Below are 17801 nucleotides of genomic sequence, written 5' to 3'. Positions count from 1 at the left end.
ACATCTGCAGGTTTCTTTTCTAAATTAAAATGATACCTTGCTTTTTTGCTGGGCAACATACTCCAACCTTAATCCTTTGACCACTCTAATTGCATTGAATGAAATACCATTAAGGGTTGTAAACAAACACATACCTGAAGTATTTATATACTGAAATCTAAATCCCACTTTTTGGCAGGCCTACTATCAGCATCCAGATCTAGTTATTTTTTAAGATTTACCTGCAGCACACTGTAGAGTGCAAGGATTGAGCTAAATCTTTTAAAAGATAATGATACAAGTATTGAGGTAAACAAAAAACAATCATACAAGACCTGACCAGGAATATTCTAATAGTAATGTTTATCCACAGCAATGATCTGGAGTAGGTCCTCATCCCATAAGGAATATTTGACTATTGAAAGTAAAACAACCTTTGCCATGTTTTGAAACTAAATAATTAGACTTAGATAAAATATGCTTAATTATGCCCAGAACAATCAAGACTGACTGCTTGGAGGGTGTGAGTCCCTCAGTCCATCTGCTGAGTACGTTCACTGCTTTTTTGGCACTTCCTTGAAGTGAACACACACACAGAGGTTAGAAACACTTCAAAATCATGTAAGCAGATGGTGATACAGCAGGTAATAATTTAATTACACAACTCCTAGAACATATTTCCAAAACTCACCCCCCCCCCCAAAAAAAAAAAACAAAACCCACAACAAAAAACAGAAAGAGGGAGGGAATTAATAATTTCCAGGCTGATCTTTTAATTGCAGTGCAATAGCTTTTGTTGCATTGGCACTGATATTCTTCAGGAGAGAAGAGTAATAAACAACAAGTTCTATACCATGTTTTATTCCTAACACAACATTTAGGATGGAAAAAAAATAGCATGATAAAGTGGAAGTTTTCCTTGTAGACAAGAAAATAACAGCAACACCAAAAAAGAAAACATATCTTTAGTTTTGCAGGTATAAAGAGGTCAGAAAGATACACATACATCTGCTCTTGCTCCTATGCAGAACTCTGATACTTCTGAAGTGTGAAAGCAATGCTAGTCTCATTAATTCTTCATTTCATGCAGAAGCGCAGAATCCCATGGACATGGAGCAGCACAATAGAGACAAAATATCAGAGTTGAACTGAGAAATTCAATGAAAATGAGAGAAGAGCGCTGAAGAAAAAAAAAACAACAATAAAAAAAAACACACAGCCAAATATTGTGTTGTCTACTTAACACCTATGAAGGCTGAAAGAGAAAAAAGGGTCTCCTGAAAGCCCTTATGGCAATTTCATGTTTTAAACAAGGAATTGCTGCCTACAAAGAGGCTGAGGATGATGAGAAACACTGAGGTACACAGGGCTTGATTGGCATTTTAAGTCAGTGGTGCTGAGTCATCCTAACCTAAGGAATGTGAAATTACATCAGAGATGCATCAACATTTGCATTATGGGCATAAATTAAGGCATAAAAATGTAAGGAAATGAATGCAAATGAATCTGAATAATCAGCAAATTGTCACTGAGACTCAGCATGTTCCAGCCCCTGCTGGCATTATGGGATGTCTTCTAGTGAGACATTAATATATGGGCAGAAAAAAGGAGGGTTGGGTGTAAGGTATAATTAATGGTTATGAAATTACTCCAAAATAATACAAGTTAATACATAATAATTTAATTTTGTCATAAAACAGTATATTTTGTCTATATGGAAAGGGCAAATGGCTTTAAGAGTCACAATATCTGAGTCACAAAGTGTAAGTAGTAATTTAAATATATGCGCATATATACGTGCATATAGACATGTATAAAAGAAACATCATAAAAATCACTAGTTGAATTTTTGGATTATTTTCATCCTGACTTCAAATGCCATAATTGGCTGCCTAATTGGAAGTAAAAATCCTAGACTTATGATTTAGGCAGCTCATAATGCAAACTTTCATTGTATTATTTTTTTATTAGTTCCATTTCTCAGCAAACTCCACATGGAAATGGATTATGAAGTTGGGTTCTGGATTTTATGGTACTATAAAATAACATATGAAATATCATTTAGCAATAAATTTTGTAAACAAGTAAGATAAGGTCTCTCCAAGTTGTGCATTTAGTTCCAGCTTCTCTCTTAGAATGCACACCAAATGAAAAACCAGCACAGCTTCCTGGAGTGCCACCCTGTCTTTGTTACACACTTATTTTTCCTATTTTTTACTGAGTAGGTAAATGGCATAAAAGAAGAGACGTGAAGCATTTACAACGGTTTGCTATAATTTCATTTTTGATTCTCACAATTTATTTCCCTATAAGTTAACAGAACAGAAATATCACAAAAGGTCACTTGGATGTAGAAACATCAAAATCCCCAGCATCATTCCAGCTAGTTTTATGATGTATAGCTTGAAATGCTAAATAAACTCAGAAAAACATAAACCTCTTAATGAAAACAATAATAAATGCAATTTAATTCTGTGCTGTGCTTGTCACTTGAAAAGGAAGTTCAAATCAAATTTTAATAAATATGACATATGAGTTCAGAGTGTAATAGTGCATTAATCACATAAGACAATTACATTTTTTTTTAAATTGAATGCTGTTTAACGAAGCTTTACCTTACTTTTCAGACTACCTACACCAGACTGTTTTGGAAAAAGAGTCTGAAGTCAGATCCTCATTAAAATCCTCTGCATGTCCTATGCTGTTGCTTTTGAGTTTTTTTAGGAATAGCTGATGTTTTGTACATAAATTATCCACTTTATTAAGTATATGCAAGTATACGTGCATACAACTATATCCGTGCATGCATTTTCTATAGCTATACACAGAATAAATGGAAGTTATTATCTGGTGTTTTCTTTAATCTACACAACCACTGAACTACTTTCGTGGCAACAAATACCTTATTAAAAAATAAAATTGGCAGTAAGAACTACCTGGTTTCAATATTTTGTGGCAAATATTAGGATTCTGACTATTAAAATGACTCCAAACAGCCCTAAAGGTGCTGTAGCTGGACATGCGAGGAACAGGCTGAGGGAAGCTCTTGCTAGAAGAGCAGCCAGCTCAGAAACAACCAGCTCTGTCCTCCAGAAAAAGAAAAAACAAAGCAAAAACAACCTGAAGTGTAAGAGCCTATCCTAAAGGAGATGTCTACATTTACAGGAATATAAAATAAAGACAGACATGGTAGATGCAGGTATGCAGTGGGACATGGCCATACCTACAGCAGCAGCTCAGTGGCTGCCTCAAGGCACCCCTGCCCAATATCGAGCATCAAATTGAGTGAGTTTGCCTCAGAAAAGGAGCAGAAAGTAAAGCAAGAGCCAGCTGGTCTGTTTTGTCCACCATCAACTGCAGCAGATGTGCTGTTAAGTTTTCTGATGAACATTTATCATCCAAAAGTTACATCATGGCAGGGAACAGTGGTAAGGAGCCATGAGAAAGCTCAGAGAGAAGAACAAAAGACAAAAATACTAAACAAGCTTCTTAAAAAAAAAAAAAAAAAAAGTTGGTTGTTTTTTTTTACAGCTCCCTTGAATGCTAAAGGGCTTACAAAGAATAACAGGCCAGACATGCCTGACATAACTCACACAGACAGGGCAGGCCAGGGAAGAGCCAGGCTCAGCACCAAACACCACCATCCCCAACTCTAATTGGCTTTTAAACGGTGCCAGGTTGATTGATGTGTCCCTTCTGATTTACTATATACATTTTTTTTGGTTCTGCGAAGAGAAGTTAAACACGTGGAAGAGAATAATGTGTCAGCCAGGAGATTAGTTTTACAGCCTGTATGTTGAAGTGAATAAATTGTACTTTCATTAACAGAAGTAGGCCACACGCCGGAGAAGTCATTGGATTCGCTTCACTGGTGAACTGGAGCAACAATATCTGATTAGAAAGCCTCAGCAGTTCAAAAGTCTTTAAAGACAGGTCCAGTGGTTATACAATTAATTTTTAATGATATTGTTCCATCTGGGAGATTTACTTCAAGTGCCAAATGGGTTCCCTGAGCTGAAGTATTAGTTTTAACAAACCTGACACATCTACAATCTGTCTAGTATCTGCTGAAAATACTATTAAAAAGTTTATGGGGAGATGCTCTCCTTATTTGTGCTTTCTTCTTCTCCAGCAGTTTTCAAGGTCCTGTAATACATCCATAGTAGGAAACATTAGCAGCAGTAAGTTGGGGTTTTTTTTCGCTTGTTTTTTAGGGGTTTTTTTGGATAGTTTGGAAGACCTGAACATTTGTTAACAGTACCAGTCATACTAAAATATTATGAAAAATCGGGCTTTATTATAGCTGGATTATATGATGAACCATCCTTTTGGGGAAAAAAAAAATAAAAATCAAGGTTTCTGATTCTAGAAATAGAAATGTACCATTTTCAAAAACCATATCAAAAGTAATCCCCTTAAAACTTTTTTCTAACTTTCCACACTTTCAAAACTGAACAGGGCTTAGAAACAAAATTCCTTTCTCTCAGAATTCTTGCTAAATATTCCCATTAACAAGTTTGGGGTTTTTTTCATTCCAAGTAATACACGGCTGATTCTGCTGTTAAATGCAGAATCCAACTTTCAATCGTTAAGCACAAACAAAATAGGGCAGAATTTCCTCTTTTTTTCTCAGAAATATTAATATATGTTACATTTGTTGTATCAGCACTGATTTTTATTCAGTTATCCAAGTACAGCAACAATGCTGAGATTTTATATAGAAATTCAAGAATAATTCAGAATGGTATTTAAGTGTACACTTTCACATACTTTTAAGGACTTCTGTACAATTAGAACAAACAAATTGCTGTAACACTGCTACATTACTATGTTTTTTTGAACAGGCAGCCTCTATTCTAAAAATGTTTTTGTCTCCGGGGAAAAATCTACATTTCTTCAATTAAAACAAAATGAACATGAAGCCACTGAGCTGTATTTTGCTGCTGTATTTTTACTCATATCACAATAGTGAGGTTTAAAAACAATCAAACAGACCTCCAGTTCCTGTTCCTAATAGCAGGATCTTTTGCTATGACCACAGGCTCCATGACATGAAAGCAAAAAGGAGCAATTGATGGAAATCACCTTTGTAGGATAGAAAGCATTCACCCACATCTTTTGGTAGTTAAAAAACCCAAAACAAAGAAACAAAAAAAAAAATCACCAAACTTAATTTCCAAAACTGGGACATATTTATGGAAGCAGGGAAGTCTGTTTCCTTGACCCAGAGTGTATTGCATGACTTGAATTTCATGGAGCAGCTCCAAGAGAGATTTGAGAAAGAGACCAAGCTGAACCTCTGATTCAACAAGTGCTTAATTAGGATCATCAGACTGGGAAGAAAATTTTGAAGCTGGGGAATCTCCTCAAAAAATATATTGAGAGCTTAATAAAAAAAAAAAAAAGGCACCAACAGGTAGCATTGCTAATATGCTAATATTCAAATCAAATAATTATTATCTACCTAGTCTCATATTTTTCCTTTTAAATAATAATTGCTCCAGCACTGTGGCTTTCCATTTCTGCAACAGACAACCTAGCACAAAGCTTACAGAGCTTTTTTTTATCCACTCTTTTTCCCACAGAAACCATTGGAAACCATTGGAAACTTGTATCAGTTTCTTTCCTTTATAAAATATGTAAATGCTTACCAAACTCACATTTTAGAACAGATGTACATTTTACAGTCAGCAAACAGAAGCTTTTCACGGATAAAATGGCACCTATGCCATTTATGAAAAAATCATCTAATATAGCTGAAAGGAAAGAACATGAATAACTGAATTTTGTGTTATTTCTACTTCATCGAAAAACATTAAGAATTAAAAGTAGAGATTCACAGTACCGGAGAAAGAATAGAAGACTAAAAAATTATTCTAAAGGTCACATTATCTTAACAAAGTGCCACTTTCTGACAGTGTGACACTGATATAGAAATAATATACTCCATTTACCAGCAACTGCTCTATGACACCTGTGCCCTCTGCACTCTAAACAAAGAAATTAGTGATTTTCCTCAAAGGTCACCCTGTGAGTGCGATATTTCTCTGCTGCTGAGGTGAGAAGCTCAAATCCTGTGTTCAGTTTTGGGCCATTTACTCCGAGAAAGACATTGAGGGGAGTGGGAGAGGGGACATTGATCTGGAGTGTGTCCAGAGAAGGGAATAGAGCTGGGGAAGGGTCTGGAGCACCAGGAGGGGCTGAGGGAGCTTTGAAAGGGGCTTAGCCTGGAGAGAAGGAGGCTCAGGTTGTGCAGGCACCTGGAAGGAGGTTACAGCCAGGTGGGAGCCGATCTCTTCTCCCAAATCACAAACAACAGGACAAGAGGAAATGGCCTCAAGTTGTGCCAGGAGGTTCAGATGGGATATAGGAAAAATTTCTGCATGGAAAGGGCTGTTTAAGCACTTGAACAGGCTGCCCAGGGGCAGTGCAGTGCCACCCCTGGAGGGATTTAAATGAAACGTAGCTGCAGCTCTTTGGGACATGGATTCGTTGTGGCCTTGGCAGTGCTGGGTTAATGATTGGACTTGATAATATTAAAAATGTTTTTCCAGCCTAAACAATTCTATCAAAAAATGAGGCATTTGCCAATAGATATCTAAGAAACATCTGATCCGGGCCCTGAAGCGAGTCTTAAAAATGTCACCAAAACTGAAACAACCTCTCCCCAGATGCACTTTTTTGTGCCACAGGACAAATTCTGTCTCTCTCGCATGGCAGCAGGCTACAGCATTTAAATCACAGATCCAGAATCTTTTCTTCGTTACAGAACACAGCTATTTGAAGAAACGTTATCTCCTTTCAGCAGGCAGAAAAAGCAACAGCCTCCACTTTCCACGTGCTACTTGTGTGCATTAAAAAATACAGACAGAGGCAGAAAGGAAACATCAGCTCCATCCCTGCCTGGCGCTGGATGTGAAATGCTGTACATCAGCCTAAAGATAGGTTTGTTACATAAGATACACCCAATGCTGGTTCATGGGAACTGTTCCATAACAACAGACCATGACAGCCCATTACTTAATGTGCCACTGAGCTGATGTGACTCAGATAATAACAAGCAGGGAAATTTAACGCTTCCCAGCACACACTCTTCTTTCTACAAGAGTCCCTTTTCAAACCCTCACGGCAACGTGGCTAGTCTGCCAGCAAGAAGTGGACCTGTATTTAAAGGTTATTAAAAGGGCAAGAATCAAGAAAATTACAAAGATCAGCTCTGCAAACCTCAGTAATAATAATTATAAAAAAATGTAATAATGCACTGACATTTCTAAAGAAGATGTGAAACTAAAACAGAGATGAAAAGATTAATAGAAAAGAACTCAGAGAACTAAATGTCTGTTTTGTGAATAAGATATGTCTGCAGCAGTCATTCACCATTCTGACCTTATCAAGCTTTTCAGCTTATCCAGGCCTGTTAGAGCTGTTTAACACCTAAAGAACCAACCCACTGGAGAACTGTGAAAGCAAAGTGTCTCACAGGAACTTGATTACCAATTTGCCAGGAATTATTATTGCTATGAAAAGTATATTAAAATGACACTCCTTTGAATGTACTCTCTCTAAATTTTTGAGGATCTATCTGTGTTTTTATGAAGATCTTTGGGAGAAAGAATCTCAACAGCTATTCAAATATATTGTTTTGGTGAAATGGTGTTAATTGCATCTGTATCATGCTGTCATAACGTTGTGTTTGTGTAGCAAAAACCACAATGTTCTTGCTGTTGGGTCTTACACCAAGATTTTACTGGGCTTTATTGATCCTTGCATGTGTAAACTATGAAAATTTGTGGAGGGGAAGGATATGGACAAATCTGTCAAGGCAGAATTCACATGCAAGACCTTGTAAAGAGAAAACTGAGCTACGCCAAATGATATCTGGACAAGACCATCTCCCTCAGTCTGTCCACTTCTCTCTTGACCTAAGCATGAGTCCATCATCTCAGCAACTCAACAGAGCCTCCATTCCTAGACAATTCAAATCCAAATTCGTCTATTACAATAATTATGATATTGCAATGTGTATGCAACCTGAGTGTTCTCCTGACTCCTATTCCTTCACATTCACTCCTCTTCCATTATCTTGTTGGAGAAATTTGTAAAGAGCACATGAAAATTTGTGAGGTGAAAGGGAAAAAAGGCAGAAATAATTATTTTCTTCATCCTTGGTAGCATGCTCTCCCCTTGGACAGATGAGTTGCTGTTTCAGGGGCCGCACATATATTTCGTATTGAGTTGCCACTGTATAAACTTACAAACTGAAGCACCTGAATGCTACTTGAAGGTATCTGCAAATACTGAGCTCTCCACCTTTTTTTTGAGCTACACACCTTCAAGAATCTGCAACTAAAGCCTTTTTAATGGATTCTTTCCACTTATCTCATAAGCCCCAGCTTCAATCTTTTTTCTTTTTCAAAAGCAAGCTGGTAATACCTATCATTAAAAGGAGAAGAACAAATTGATTAGCAGTTGTAAAGTACATTAATTTGAGATAATCAAATAGAATTTGATTAGAGTAGGTAAAACCAAAAAGTATGAAGACTTCATTGATGTAATACTGATCACCTAAATATATTCTTCTTTAATAAGTAGTACTAATATTGTTTTTCACCAAGTCAAAAGGGTATTATTTTTCCTGAAAAAACTTTTATACCTTATTACTGCAATCACTTTTTTAATTTCATGCTTCCCTAACTTTATTACTGTTAATTTTACTCACTTAATTCTATCTATTTTCTACCATTCACTAGGAAAATTGACAGAACTTCATAGGCTTCTGATAAATAAAAGTTAAATGGCTTTGTGAAAAAGGATATTTATGTGTACAGTATGCTTCTTACTACCACTGGAAGCCTTCTGGCATCCTCCAATATTTATCTCCACAATTCCCATAAAAAATCCTGCAGCCTCAGAACAGAGGCCAAGGCAGAATGAAAGCAGCAGTGACTGGAGAGGCCCTGCTGGCTGTGACCCAAGGAACAGCCCCACCTACTCCAGTGAGGTTTTGGATCAGATCTCTTGCTGATCTTGGTCTTCTATCACTGCTGACTGAAATCCAAGCAAGAATTAGTACAATATAAGCCATATATTAGTATAATATAAGCCATCCTGCAGTTCATCATCATTACTGAGAAAATAATTCTTCCCCTCCCATAACAGGGTTTTCTAAGGGAGAAAAGGATCAACTAGGAATTGTTCAAATATTCCTGTGATCTTTCTGTCAGGTTACGACTCAACAACAAATGTTGGACTTGTCATTTAGAGAAGAAAAAGAAGAGTCCATGTCAGCCAAACTCCTACATGAAAGTCAAAGATGAATCTATTTATGTAGAATTCTCAATACCTTTTTCCTTTACTATTCCCTTAATATTTGCAAAGTGAGGTTAGAGAAGAGCTGTAAATCAGTGCTCTTTCAATGGCCTAATGCAGGCAGCTTTCTCATATGTTTTATGCCTAATGGTGGGCTATACAATGAAAGCCTAATGTCTACAACTGAGAAGATATTTATATTCATAATGTAAAGGAACTGGAGAATGAGTCTTTAGAATATTGTAGCTTTCAGTCATCTTGGCTTTAACTCCTGAACTAATGCTGGATTATTAGAAGAAAACTGCTGTATTTCCCTCTTTCATTCTGTATTAGCATGACAGTGGAAATAATACACTAAGGAACTAGAAAGATGTTATTGCACTGTGAGTCCTTATGGGTAGATTGTGGTGTATAAATTAATCTTTTCAATATCTGCAGCTTTATCTGATGGCATTTCCCAAGCTTCTCCACTCAAAGCATTCCTCTAAAACAGCCAAACTCACTGTTCAATACTATCTGGCATTGTTTCTCAGTTCTAATTATAAATTATACTCTCCACAAGCAAGACGGATTAGGAGTATTTCAAGCTAAATGGGTGTAATGAGATACCTTTCCAGTTCCATTTGTTCTTACATGATGAAATGAAAAGCTAAATGCTATAACCATAGCTCTCTGATGTTGCACATTCCAGGTTATACTCATTTGTTGGTTCCTTCAGAAATAAACATACACAAAAGAGGACAACTGGTTTTTTTTTAAAAAAAAAAAAAACCCTGAAGGAGACTATCTTAAGGTTTTTTTCCTTCAAATCAACAATTCCCTAGAAATAAAATGACTTTGTGAAGTTCTGTTGTGGCTAAAAATGCCCTTTGGTGTGAGCACCCTGGCTCAACCATGCCATTAACTGGAGATGATTATTTAGATTTAGTGTTGCTTTGAGTTCTTACAGCATTTAAAAAAGCAGCTCAGCCATGTGAGTGTCAAAGTGTTAGTATGAATCTCTCTGGAGCAACACAGCTAAATTTTTCACAACCCTTTAAAACAGTATTTCAAGAGTGAAAAAGTAAAACCAGTTGTTCTCAACTGGTCTACACAAAGATGCTCCAAACTTTTTGGGGGTTTGTTGTCTCTCCTTTCCCCTTAAAAACACATTTTGCTTCCAGCAAAACACCGAAAAGACCTTATGGACTAAACCATCATGATCTTGATTAATGCAAGTGATTAAAACAACTGTCTCTCTGACCAGAGACAGCTGATAACCTTCCGTCCCAAGGCTGCACTTCCCAGACAGCAACAACCCCTCCTTCCCCTGAAAAGCTGCGTGCTGCCTTTCATATGTGCCTCCCATGATATCATTTTAGCATTTGACATTGCTTAAAACCTGACTGTTTCCTGGCAATTGAGCTGTATAATATTCTCCCTCCCTGTCACCTTGCTTTCACACACCACAAATACGTGCATCCCCTCAGAAACAGAGCGAGCCACCCAGCATAGCTGGCTAATTGATGATAATATTTTAATTTGCTGGAATTGAAAGGAATGGCTGCACAGACAGCATTACCTAAACCCACTAACTGAGACAGCATGTGAAGGACCTTGTGTCCCTAATGGCACACCACTGCATCAAAGACAAGCAGAGCAACAAACATCTTATTAAACAACAAGTGCAGAAAAGCAAAAGGCAGAAGCCTCCAGGGCCATGTTAATTATCTCAGGGTCGAAGTGCTCGGAAGCTGTCTCACAGACTCCAAGGCAGTCAGATGGCAGTGCCAGAGCAGTGAAGTCCCCAAGGTCCTGCAGTTACAGCACTGTCATATTTCAAATGACAGGTAATACTTAGGAACATGCCGACACTAACCTCCTCAATTATATTCAATGTCAAGGTTTTTGTGCTGAAGGAACTGCTAATTTTCAACATACACACTTGCTGACAAAAGGTACTTTATCAAAGAAGGGAGTTTAGGGTATCTGCTGCAGATCCTTTCTGACACAGTGGGAATTCTGTCCTCCATGCAAGCTCTCTGAGGATGAAATAAATACTGCCCTGAGTCAGGCACACAAACATCACAACATGCTGTGTTTGCTTTGCTGACAGACAGTGCCTTAGCACAGAAATCTTACTCTGCTACTAACAGCAGCACGGACAAACAAATATTCTCTTGGTTTTTATTTGAACTTCCTCTAGAGAAAAAGGCCCAAGTGACTGCGGGCTCTTGCAATGCCCCAGGTGCTCCAAGAAGCAGGACCAAAAATCCTTTCCCCCGCCCCCCGGAGCAGCCATGCATGCACAGAACAATTCCAGTACAATTACCAAGAAAAATGTAAGCACTGAATTTAAAGAGAAAGACAGCTGAACATGCAAACATGATTCCTTGTTTATTCCCATATTTGCACTTTGCAGACTTTAACTGGAAATACAATTAAATGAGCTTGATTCTACAGTATAGAAAAGAGATTAGGTGGCAGAGATATGGCTACGGGTGAAGGAACATGGTCTCATTAGAGCTTCCTCTCTGCTCAGGCAGCTTCTCCCACTTGCAGTCATTAATATGAACTGGAGACAGATTCTGCTGTGATTTGCACCAATTTAAATCCAGAGCAACTCTTATCTGGCCTCCAATTTGCATTAATGGTCAGAGGTGGCACAGTGAGATGAAGCACGATGAAGGCAGCCCCATGTTTAGAAGGACAAGGAGCAGTAACCCAGCAGAGAGGCTCAGAATTTAAAGGGACACAGTGCAGTGTAAAGAGACACTTGTTTGAAACATTAAAAAAAAACCCCAAACATGCTAATATTAAAAAAAAAAATTAAAACTATTTAAAAGTATTATAGTTACTTGCATTATTCTGACTTTTTTACTTGTGTACAAGAAATTTCAATGCCTCATCATGATTATTTTTGTTAACATTTACAATGCACTAACACAAACACCCAAAAATGCCATATTCCTGCAGAACATGCTCAAATAGAATTTGACATTTTAGCAGCTACTTGGTCAAATGTTCAGACTAGAATAGTATTACATCTCCTCTAGTTTCCCTCGTCACACTGCAGAAAAACAGACAAATTTGGTTTTTAATAGGCAAGTAGGAGCAGCAGCACCCCCATTTGTAACAGATGCAAACAGGACTGTGGCTACACTATAAACTTTTTGTGCCTCATGTTCATCCAGGAATTCCTGCAAAGCCCTGGGAGGACAGCTGAGACATTCCTGCATCTCATATCCAAGAATTCCTTCATCATAATTCTGAATTGCCCACGTTAACAATGAACCAACAACCAGAACATGCCAAGGTACTAAAACCACAAAATATCTCATTAGTCCTTCACTTTATTAATTAGGAGTGAAAGAATTAAGGAAAACACACCAAAACATGAGATTTATATACCTGCATATGCCTAACTTTCTATAGATATGTTTCAATTGATCTGGCTGATCCTCTTCAAAAGAGCTGCTGGAGTAATAAACCCATACCCACTTGCATGAAAGGGAATATTTCAGCAACACAAGTTGCATTTTTTGGCAATATGTCTACAGATCCAGAGCTTGGAATTTGTGCTGAGCCAGCAGATGGATTTCATAAAGCACTGTGCTCTTGTACAAACAAAACCAAACCAACCTCTCTCCCAAGTGTCACTAGTCTAAGAAGAAATTTGCAGGTCTGAGATTTCCACATGCCCAAACTAATAACATTCCATATTCACACAGACTCCTGAGAGGGCTGAGATTACTTAATGTCTGACTACTCAACCCTTTGTCAGCACTTTTGTTCAGAATATAAAAATTCCCCACATTTTCCGTGAACAACATGGAGTTCTAAAGTCAAAATGTATAAACATGCATTATACTTTAATATACCAACACATCACTTTCTCCCAGCCTTGGTTCTGATGAAAAATGGTCCAAGAAACTCACAGAAATGAGTTTAGACAAAACAGAAAAGAAAAAAAAAATCTTCTCTATCTGCCATTTTGTTACTAAAGTAAGAACTTTGTGATGATCTGGCATGAACTAAGAAGACACCTCCTACAATTCAGATGCAGTACTACAGAGTTGTTCGCATTTTATCTTTAAAAAATACTTATGCTGTAAAGATGATAAACATGAGAAAAAGTATTTTCTTTCAATCTTTTAGCTTTGAATAATTCAAGACAAGTTCAAGTGAGTAGCAGCTTTTTTTGGGTGGGGGTGTGTTTTTCTTGATTTTTTTTGTTTGTTTGTTTGTTTGTTTTTTTTTAATATGGAATCTGAGTAGTGAATACCACTCTAAAGAGTTTTGAAAGTGTAAAGGTTATTCGATTTAGGGAATTAAAAAAAGCCCCTTTATGGCTTAAAAATCTAATTTTCAAGCACTGCAAAATACTGAGATCATTAACAGAAGTCTAGGAATTCCCATAAATTTTAATGATGAACAAAAGTATCATTTTTTTTAAAAAACAGATTGTTGAGAGTTTCACAGAACTTTCATACTTCTCTTATTACCCTATATGTGTGTATATATATATATCTATATATATATTCTACATTACAAACGTGAAACTGTTATGTATCCATCTGTAGAGAGGGACAAAAAGTTAAACATCCTAAAAACCTCAAGTTTTGTGGCAGGTTTCATGTGCACCTACTATATCTCAACAAAACACATTTGCATATGTTACATTGACAGGTAATTTTACCTGCTGGTAGACACTTGAAAAGGTTGTTTTTTTCCTGTATACAAACATAGGTTTCAGTACACTAAAACATCTGATTTTGATCCTATTAATCATATTATGTTACTAATCTCTATTCTGCAAGAAAATTAGACTCAGTGGACTGAATTTCAGCCAGCCAGAGGTCTAGAATAAATAAGGGGAAAACAGTGTTTCTCTGTTTCCACTGAAGTACTGAAAACATGGCTTGGTTTAGGTACCATAAAGAAATGTAACAACAGAAGTGCCGCAGGTACATCTTTATCTTTGATTTAAAAAATCCAGGTACTTCAGAGATACAAGAGCTTTGGTGACATAAAAGCACTGATCTTACAGCAAAATGTGAAGAGCAGTTTAGCATTTTCTGCTAAGAACAGCTCCTGTGTCCCTGGGGAGCAGAGCACCAAGGTTACAGCTCCCAGCCCCACGGTGAGGTGCTAAATCAGGTTTACAGGGCCATTTACTGTGCTGCCACAGCCAGCCCAGAGCACCTGGGCACGGGATGCTGCTGCCTTACACCTGCAGGCACACCCAGAGCAGCTCCCAAGTCTGCTGTAAAGTGGGGACTGTGAGAGCCTGGATAAACAGAGGGGCTGGCACACTGCTCACACAACCCAACCACCCAAAATATGCTGAACCTGCCATTCCTTACTCAGCACCCCACAAAGGTGACCTAACACTTCAGAAACAATGGGCAGAGACAAAATCTAGATTAACATCTGAAGACCTGGCCCAAAGATCTTAATACAAGAGCAAGTAAAAAATGCCACATTTCCAGAGCCAACTGTAAAATCAAAACTGTACTGCCAAATTAAGTTTCTCCACACATGACATGACTTAGTATTTGTTCAGTTCTTGTTCCAGTAACAACCCCATGGAACAGAAGCCTTGGAGAGATGAAATTTGCTATTGCTGCAGTGGCAGCCCAAGTTAACTGGCAGCCTTGCACCACGTTAAATCCTTTCAGGGCTATCATTTCACCAAGTTTAAAGGCAATTTTCTAGAACATGCATGAAATGTTTCTGCAGAAGCCAACAGTAAATGCTAAAAGAAACAGCCTGGAAACCATTATATTCCTAATGCTGTATGTTGAATTTTTTTCTAAGGATTCAGTTTTCACAGAAGAAAACAAAGAAATAACCCTAAGAAAAAAAAGTATTGTTTTTCTCCCAGCGAATGTTACATAAATCAAATGACATTTAAAAATTTGTGAATGTAAATAGACATTTATTTTCCTTGACCTACTCAGGCAAAAACCCCAGTCTCAAAATTCAGTGATTCAATGTGAACCAAAGATCCTGAGGCCAATAACCTTATTTAGTTCCATAGCAACAAAGACTTAAACATACACACAAGTATTATCTTTTTTCATCTCAACTCAGACATGTTCACATGAACTCAGGTAATTTTATAACTGGGGGCTGCAGTGTTTGCTCATTTCTCTAATGACTATAATCATGATTCAGTCAACTCCCTCTGAACACTGGCAGCACCAGTCCCAAGATATTTAAAGGATTGGTATTTGCCCAGCACATCTTTCACTCAAAAATTGTCTGACCTATAAAAACAAAACACATCAGATCTGCAAGGCAACACACAGGAAAGCTCTTCCAAACTGGACTGTTCTGCACTGCAGGAGCAGCAGGTGGAGAAGGGAAGCTCCCAGACCTCTGAATCCCCCAAAGGCAGCAATTTGGGTCACGATTTCAAAAGCACAAAAGCTCTATGGCCACCTTTGCAAGAAAGGATACTGCATGTTTATAATTTTATATATATATACACACACACACACATATATATATGTATCAGAAATGTGTGTGCACATACATATATACAGAAATATATTTAAACAAATTTATATCTGCTTCCAAAAATTAGGCAACTCAAGCTGCTGCATCATCAGCATTCAGTGTGTTGGCCTATGCCCATCCAGGACTTGGTAGTGAGGCTCCCAAGCTTTGTTTGGAGAAGGATTCTCCTGAGAAGGCAGCACTTGGATAACCATCCCTGTCACCATCACTGAAGTTCAGCACCACTCAGGTGTTAAAGCTTGAAATAACTGTTTTCTCCTAAGGTAATGGACTTAAATATTATTTAGGCAGAAACAGATTCCTTCCTGCACTTATGTGATGGAAATAATCTGCAAGTACTTTCATTTAGAACTGCTCATGATGTAAAATTATTTCAGACTGTGGCTTCATTCTAGCATAGTATAAAAATTTATATTATGACTGAAATATTTACAAGCTGTAATATCATTCCAGCACCAAATTTTATCAAATCAAATCCATTGCAAAAAAGACTCTTCTCTGATTATCCACAGAAGTAGCAAGCCGTGGAAAGGCATTGTTGATCTTACAGCCAGAGGTGTATAAAATACTTGCAGCAGATGAGAAAGGACATCGTGCATGCAAACAGCTTTACCTCTCCTCATTACAAAGTCACAAAGAAATTCTTCATATTTTACACAGTTCTCCCATTGACAAGTATGTCCCTTGTCTAGCAAGAAACATGAGTCCTTTTATAGAAAACCTGGACATCACCAAGTATAACAACATACCTTTAATATTTACTATACAGCTATGCAGCCACTTAACAGAATATCCAAATATCTAGTAGGCAAAACCCAATATTTCCAGCATCAAAATAAACATTTTAACTCTTTCACATGTTCAATAAAATTGCCTTATTTGTTAATGGAGGCAACCTCAACATTAAAACTCTAGACCTCCTTTCTGACAGGAAAGCATACTGACAGGAAGGGAGATGCAAGGCTTTTACAAAAGCCAGAATTATGTTCCAGCAGAGAAACTTTTATACCTCCTAACAATTTTTTAAAAAGAGTGATACTTATATAAATGTAACAGCTGCCCACACAAAAATTAAAGCACCAATTGCCAGCACATTTTACTTCATCTATAGGTGCACACAAGGAAGCAAAAAGTTTTGTACATGTATTTCTCAGGGAAATAAATTCAGCCCAAAAGCAGCTTTCTGACTTCTGAAGACACTTGCTGTTCCTGGAGAGCAAACATCAGGCTTCACAGCTTTGGGAATAAGCTATACATTATGTCCCTGGAAGCCAACACAGTGTCAGACAAGTGATCCTGTGGGTTTCCTGGGGAGAATATGAACACAACAACAACAAAATCCACTAATCAGGAGCACTGGAATTTGACAGAGACAGCACAGCTTCCTCCCACTAGTGACGCTGATGGATGTTTTCTGTACCAAAACTGTCAGTGACTAAAGAGGCTTGAACATGAAGGAGCCTTTCCAGCTCCACTTCACATTATCTGGGAATGCTGGCACTGACTGACAAGCCAAATATCACAAATGATTGACATCCCTAAAACAAGTTCAGAGGTGGGGCATCTTCAAAGAGCTGCTGGTGGGAGCTGTTTTAGCTCTTGGTGCAGTGACTGGCTTTGCTGCACAGCTCAGGGCATAAAGGGCTCCTGTTCACTGCTGGCATCAGCCGTGCCCTCACTTCCCAGCCCAAAGGGGCCAAAAATATGATGCTGGCATGGATCCTCAAGGTAGTGAACACACATTCTGCATCTAGGATGTTGATTGCTACACATATCAACATCACAGTAAAGAAAAACAAGTTGGGAAAAAAACAAAAATTGATCTGAAACCAGAGGCAGAACAGAAAAAGCACAAAATTGTAGGGGATTTATTATCATTGTCATGTCTATTGCCATCCCTGCCTGGTAAACACACTTGTCACCTCCAGTGCCTTTTCTCTGCTTTCTGAGCACCTGGCTTTGCCTTCTCTGAGAAAAACACACAAGCAAGAGATGAGAAAAAAGTTATG

The 17801-nt window shown here is 37.8% G+C and overlaps 1 protein-coding gene across 20 annotated transcripts in view; it reads right to left on the bottom strand.

Moving 5' to 3' along the window:
• The window catches only part of NAALADL2 (N-acetylated alpha-linked acidic dipeptidase like 2), a 410260-nt gene that overhangs the window by 224985 nt on the left and 167474 nt on the right, over window positions 1–17801 (bottom strand). For 7 of the 20 annotated variants that reach the window (XM_064385281.1, XM_064385276.1, XM_064385277.1 and 4 more), the window contains one exon: window positions 986–1054. The exons of the other annotated variants lie outside the window; for them this stretch is intronic. In XM_064385281.1, coding sequence (XP_064241351.1) covers window positions 986–1049 — 64 coding nt within the window. In that variant the 5' untranslated portion in view covers window positions 1050–1054. The remainder of the gene's footprint in view (window positions 1–985; window positions 1055–17801) is intronic. 20 annotated transcript variants of the gene reach the window in all.

The sequence above is a fragment of the Passer domesticus genome, chromosome 11 (genome assembly GCF_036417665.1).
Source record: "Passer domesticus isolate bPasDom1 chromosome 11, bPasDom1.hap1, whole genome shotgun sequence".
NCBI lineage: Eukaryota > Metazoa > Chordata > Aves > Passeriformes > Passeridae > Passer > Passer domesticus.
The sequence above is the reverse complement of the archived record's forward strand: the minus strand, read 5'-3'. Positions and strand labels throughout refer to the sequence as shown.